The sequence below is a fragment of the Ascidiella aspersa genome, chromosome 9 (genome assembly GCF_963924565.1).
Source record: "Ascidiella aspersa chromosome 9, kaAscAspe10.2, whole genome shotgun sequence".
Lineage (NCBI taxonomy): Eukaryota > Metazoa > Chordata > Ascidiacea > Phlebobranchia > Ascidiidae > Ascidiella > Ascidiella aspersa.
In genome coordinates, this window is record NC_139455.1 from 4979217 (window position 1) to 4985450 (window position 6234).

The 6234-nt window shown below is 37.1% G+C and overlaps 1 protein-coding gene across 1 annotated transcript; it reads left to right on the forward strand.

Moving 5' to 3' along the window:
• Positions 1 to 1433: 1433 nt before the first annotated feature.
• Positions 1434 to 3751, forward strand: LOC146132005 (uncharacterized). The gene is made up of 5 exons (XM_083396773.1): positions 1434 to 1612; positions 2031 to 2123; positions 2481 to 2558; positions 2853 to 2948; positions 3149 to 3751. Exons 1-5 carry the CDS (start codon positions 1573 to 1575, stop codon positions 3271 to 3273), a joined length of 432 nt encoding a protein of 143 aa, XP_083252899.1. The 5' UTR covers positions 1434 to 1572; the 3' UTR covers positions 3274 to 3751.
• Positions 3752 to 6234: the final 2483 nt, after the last annotated feature.

Below are 6234 nucleotides of genomic sequence, written 5' to 3' on the forward strand. Positions count from 1 at the left end.
ATTTGGTTTGTTTCAACGTTACGAAAGAACGTTAAACAAACGTTTGAAGTTACGTTAAAATTTGTCTATAACAAGTTAATTGTGACGTCAGAAATGAACGTGAATTCTACGTCACGTATGACGTTATAAGCTGGTTGCGTTATAGTTTTACGGAACGTTAAATATACAGCGTTAATTAAACGTGTAAAAGACGTCTGAACCGGTCTAAAAATGTTAGATTTTACGTCAGTAATAAACGTTATTTGCATGTCACCTATGACGTTGTAAATTTGTTTCATTGTGGTTCGTCTCAACGTTAAAAAATAACGTTCAACAAACGTTCGAAGTGACGTCCAAAATGATGTAAAACATGTTAAGATCGACGTCTGTAATCAACGTTGTTTGTACGTTACAAATGACGTTGAAATTTGGTCGCATTGCGGTTTTTCTTAACGTTAATTTTGACGTTAATGCTACGTTTTACATTACGTTTTGATAACACGGCCTCGACGTATTTTCTTAACGTTCGTTTGGACACATTCCCACAACGTTTACTTAGTTTAAAAAAAAATCCGAACGTCGAAAATACGTTGTGTGTTAGCTGGGTACTCTTACGTAGCCCACATGTTTACAAGTGAGTTGTGCAATTTCTATAAATAGTTCTTGTTCTTAGGTTTTTTAATTTGTAGGTCTAATTACCCTTCGGTTCCTGAAATTAAGGGCAAAAAAAACTTTTATTATTAGCGTTCTATCAGAAATCAAAACCCAACGTCGATTAATTTGCATAATTGTATTATTTGAGTAGGCAAACGTAGAATATATATAGCCTATGTATAACGATAGTACCTTTGTAACCTCGATATAGTTTCATTTATTTTTACAAATAATAAGTGGGCCTAATTATATAGGCTACAAACTATTCAAATTAAATTTTGTTTTGGGGGTGATCGTATCGGTAATGCATTTATTGTGGTAACTTCGTAGAGCAATGGTTGAATGTAACATTTTAAGTTTGAACATTTTTATTTCATCCAACAACATCATTCGATTCAAAGTTCACAAGTATTCATAAATTTAGACAAAGTTTTGCAAAAAAATATTTATTAGGTCTAATATTTTCGTAAAATTTCGAGTCAGTACAAATCTGATAATTTTTTGAAAGCGTCTTTCTGCATCTTAAAAAATATTGTAGTAACGAAATAAATTTTTTTATGGTGTTTGCAAATCATTTGGTAACCTACCAAAATATTTATATTCTACAAAAACAAGCAAACAAACGCAATTGTATTTTAATGGGGAGTTCACCCTTCGAGCCGCTTGTCACGTGCTTCCCATCCACCAATCACGCGTCGGGTCAAGGGTGAATGGAAAATCACCTTCAGCTTTTTTCCCTTACGCCAGCGTTTATAAAATGTTCGCCCATCTTATTCAGTAACTCGTGTTTGTGCAGTTTTGGTTTGCAGTGGAAAGCTTTTGGTTTATTGTTTGGTTTACCATTGTTTGTTACTTGAACCACAGGATCATAGGCACAAGTCGCTTAATTGAAACTGAATAGTCTTTTTGTGGAATCTCTGCAGCAATCAAATCGTTAAAATGAAGTTTATGCTGGTAATCGCCGCCATGTTTGTCTTGGGTAAGTGTCATGAAAAGTTATGCGGTTTATCCATGTCTGCTGGATTTATTCGAACTACGAAAGTTTTCATTCAAGTTTTAGTGCAAAGTGTTTTCCTTTTTACAGTTTAGAGAACCGTTTTGATTAATTTGACCCTGTCACTTGTATAGAAACTGTATGTCGTTGTTAACTATAACAGCACATATTTTGGTGCTGTTCTACAGTCCTAGTTTTACCACTTTTTTACAGTAACGAAACGAGTTATTATAAATAAATTTACGAAGAAGAAATCAATATTGGAGAACAAATATAACCTAATAATAACACTAAACATGCACCCAAACCCCCTACCCTCATATTTGGAAAATTGTTTTTATTTAATGTAATGATGATTGTGATTAATTTTTTTATCACTTTTTAAGCTGTTTTCTCACTACAGATGTTGTATCTGCCCAAAACTGCACAGATAACAATCATTGGGGACAGGACTGTATGAACTATTGCGGAGAATGCCACACAGTTGATCCTAATGGTAATTGTAATGTATTTATGCTTTTCTTTTCTTTGATTAACTTGTTTGCTGGCTGAGTGTATATTTTCTCTGAACAATTGTTAGAAAGATCACAAACTTGTTAAACTGATTACGACATATATGTTTTGTTGATTTTAATTTAAACTGAATGGCCAATGTCACAATTTTGATAAAAAAAGGACTTATTTTGCAAAACTGTTCTTAATTGACTTATCTGTCATTTTGTCTTGGTTGAAGAGAGCAGAGACACCAACAGATAATTTAATATAAATCACATTTTGAAATTTCAAAGGGGTGCAAGTGTCCCCCGTGTAGCCCCATTTTGAAGACTATTTATTATGTTAATGTTTTTTACAGGCCGTCAATGTGATGTGGATACTGGAAACTGTGAGAAGGGCTGCCTTGGTGGATACACTGGACCACGCTGTGACCAAGGTAAGACATTTTGAACTCTTGATGAACATTTTAATTGTTTTTGCCAAGTTACGATAAAACTATAAATTTGTCACCACAAATAAAGCTTAGGGGTTGCATAGTTTTCTTGTTTATACATCTATTTTCACAAGCAAATATAATTAGTCTGAATGTTATTTTATTACAACAATGTTGCTTTCAGTTTATTCACAAATTTATCTAGATTGTATTCCAAATTCTTCCCGGCCAGTTAGTTTAAGTGATATGCAGTACTGGAAGGAAGCAAAGTTTTAACTGTTTTTAATTTTGTTTAAGCCAAGTGCGCTCAGGACTGTGGTCCAGGCGAGTGCCTTGCACCCGACTTTTGTGGCAACTGCAGACACATCTCTTACGTTTCACCCAACTGCGAAGGTAGGCTGTTTGAAACTATTAGTGTTGAACACTGTTATCTGTTGTAAAAAGATTGCCAAATATAGGCCTATACTATGGAGTGTGTTTAGTATTTTCATATGTAACGTATCAAACTAGGTATAACAGCAGACTATTGATATTGGTTATTTAAAAGCTATAAAAATGAGACAGCATTAATTACAAGTCCTACTATTAAACAGATATTCGTCTTCGTGGGCTTCTCGGCTCACTTGCTGCCTTCGTCGTGCTGACTATTTCCATCACCCTCTGCGGTTTTGGTTCGGTCTGGTACAAGCGCAGAAAGAACACCGCTGTTGCGCTATAAGCTCTATTAGCGAGCGGTTTTATATGCATGCAATTGTCGTATGTCAAGCATTTAATATTTTTGGCTTCAACAGGCTAACACACTGGCCTAATAGAAAATCCTTTTTAACCTCTATCTTTTTAAAGCCCATGACGTTTGGTACTTCGCGTGAATACATGCCACAGAAAAACACACTGTTTGGTAGCTTTTCAATCCACTTTTATTGTCTCAGTGGCAGTTATTGTAACAAATAGTGATGTGTTTTTACCACTGCAATTGTTCGTTTAAAAAAGCTGCAAAGTTTTTACTATCGATGGTGCTGTAAAGCTGCTAACCACACAACTTAAAAACAATTGCAGCATGTGCGACTTTTTGTTAAACTTTATACTAAGAAATTGAGCATGAAATGAATTTTTAATACCTCTTAATTACTGTTGCAAATGAATATTTTTTCAATTGGATCATTAAAAAAACTAATTTAATCTCGTATTCTTATTTTCCAACCAGATGTTGGTGATTGTCCCGATTTTCTTTGTTTCCACTAATCTGATTTTCCATAGGGTTATAGAAGGGACAGGATGACTTTGTCATGCTAAAAGTTATTGACATTCAAGAATTTAGTTTCAATTAACGCATCGTTAGCACCAGGCTGCTTTGCATCCGGATTGTAGCACAAGGTTTAGGAAAGGTGTCAATGTTGCCAGCAGCTGCTTATCTTGTTAACAACAGTGGCAGCCTTTCTCGGAAGTAACGGCCAGAGCATTGGCACCTAGTCTTGTGTAGTCCCATCATTGCTATGCCTTTCAGGCCACGGCCGCATCTTAAAGGCCTGCCCTACAATTACATGCTTCTAAAGTGGTTCGCGAGCCGTTTTGCATATTATTGTGCCACGGGTTTACTTCAAAAAGACAACGTATGCAGCAAAGTCATGCCATTCTTCATAATAATATTATTTGACCCCACTGTTCTCAAATCATTTCCAAACTTAAAATTCCCATGTTATGTGGCTTACAACGTTTTGGAAATTGTTCTCTCATTACCAAATGTTTTTCAGTTGACGCGAAATCGCCGTAGTGCCCGCAGCAAAACACAATCACACACCAGTCTGCAGCGCTAGTTTCAATAAAAAATCCTTTACAACAAGGCCGCGTATCGATCATACATTATCGATGTGCCAAAGGGTCCGCCGAACGCGACTCATTGTTTTTCTAACAAAAGGCCCTCCGGGTTTCGAAGGCCTCCAACCCCCCAATCGACCGCGACCTCATTACTGGCCGCGCTAATCCTTTCTCGAGCGATCAGCCAAGCTGGAAAACGCCATAAGCGCAATTTTATCCATCTGTCGCAGTTGACCGACAGCTGACGCCCCCCCCCCCCGGTTTTTGGCGACCTTGATCCAATGTCAAGTATTTACCGACCTAGAAAAACGGTTCGTTTTTCGTCCATATAGAGCTTCTCGCAAACTACTGGAGTGTTGTTTTTTAAGATCACAAGTCACCGTTAACAGCAGTAGCATTATTCATGCTGAATTTTAAATGTTGTTTTGTCGTGTTTATTAACACATAGCCTTAGACTTCACTATTTCACAGGAACGAGAAAAATACTGGTTATCGCCCATATGTTTATGAAGTTATACTACATCCCTTCAAATAACGAAAATCCACTTTATTTGCGTACGAGTTGGTCCGAGAAAAGGTATTGCTTAAGATTAATCGTTTTTTACGTAACTCTGTAACCCCATATGCTGAAAAATGTAATCCTGGATTCGGCCCTGTATATTTCGTAAGTGCTCAAAACTGGTGCTTAGTTTCTGGCCAATGTATCATATCCGAGAAGTTTACTGCAAAAACCTTTACACATTGTACAGGAATGCGTCCATGTCAGCCTCGACAAATATAGGCAAAATCACTGTTAAATAAAGTAGAAATAATTCCTTTAACGTAGATCGGAGGGCATATTTCTACATCCAATAGTTAACCGTAAAGACACGATTTGAACAATGTGCAACGTTATAAAAGTTGAAGGATGGCCCTCATCGTCTCTTCAACTCTAACATGGGTAGAAACATCCTACGTATTTTTTGTAATCAAACGTAAGCTGAATCACCTGCAACAGCGTTACAATAAAATTCCATTGTTTATTATTAAAACTATAGGATAGCAATCCACAAAAAGTACCGTAACTTTTCATTTGCAGTCTAGTTTACTGAAATGCAGGACTGCCAATTCGGAGTCGGACTCGGAACTCGACGGAGTCGGTTTTGTTTTGCTGGAGTCGGACTCGGGACTCGAGTAAGACCACGTAAAACTAACCGAGTCCGACGTGCGCATGCGCAGTACCAAATCTAAGGGCAACTGTAAATTATAAAGGAAAACTGTAAATTCTAAAGGGGATACAGCATATGGTAGAATATTTTTCAACCGTTTATTTTGGGTGGTCGAATTTTATGACACCCTTATGAGTGGATTGCTGAATATCCACCTTATTTTAGTTCCGTAAATTGGCGGAGTAAAGGCTGTAGATCCGGATTAAGGAAGCTACGAAATCGCACATTTGGCCGGAATGGGACTCTGGTTCTTTTTTTGCCGTAGTTGTACTCTGGTTACTGTTAACCGACTCAGCGGCCCTGCTGAAAGCCATATAACGAAATTAAAAAAGAATAGCCCTACATAAACTGTGCACACAAGGTAGAGAAAACGTCGTGATTTGTTGCACTACGATCGTACACAAAAAAGTCGCCGGGACGAAGCCCTAAAAATCTTACTTTGCCGACTAAAACGGGGCGTATGATAAGCCTAGTTTTATGGTGCGCAGTCCCTACGGCCTGGGTTTGAATCATTTGGGAGAGAATATTGTTAGTTAAGGTGACAATTTGTCTTATACAATAGATATACTAAAATGTATGTTACTAGAACTCAAACTCGTCAAAAGGTGTTTAAAACTACGATTGGTGGCTTTACAAAGTCACTGCCTAAATTTTAT

What these genes read in the sequence shown, in the direction of transcription:
- LOC146132005 (XM_083396773.1), top strand. Translation starts at nt 1,573, where the DNA reads ATGAAGTTTATGCTGGTAATCGCCGCCATGTTTGTCTTGG. An exon ending in CGCCGCCATGTTTGTCTTGG is followed by an intron (nt 1,613 to 2,030) that starts GTAAGTGTCATG and finishes TTCTCACTACAG; the next exon opens with ATGTTGTATCTGCCCAAAAC. An exon ending in CCACACAGTTGATCCTAATG is followed by an intron (nt 2,124 to 2,480) that starts GTAATTGTAATG and finishes TGTTTTTTACAG; the next exon opens with GCCGTCAATGTGATGTGGAT.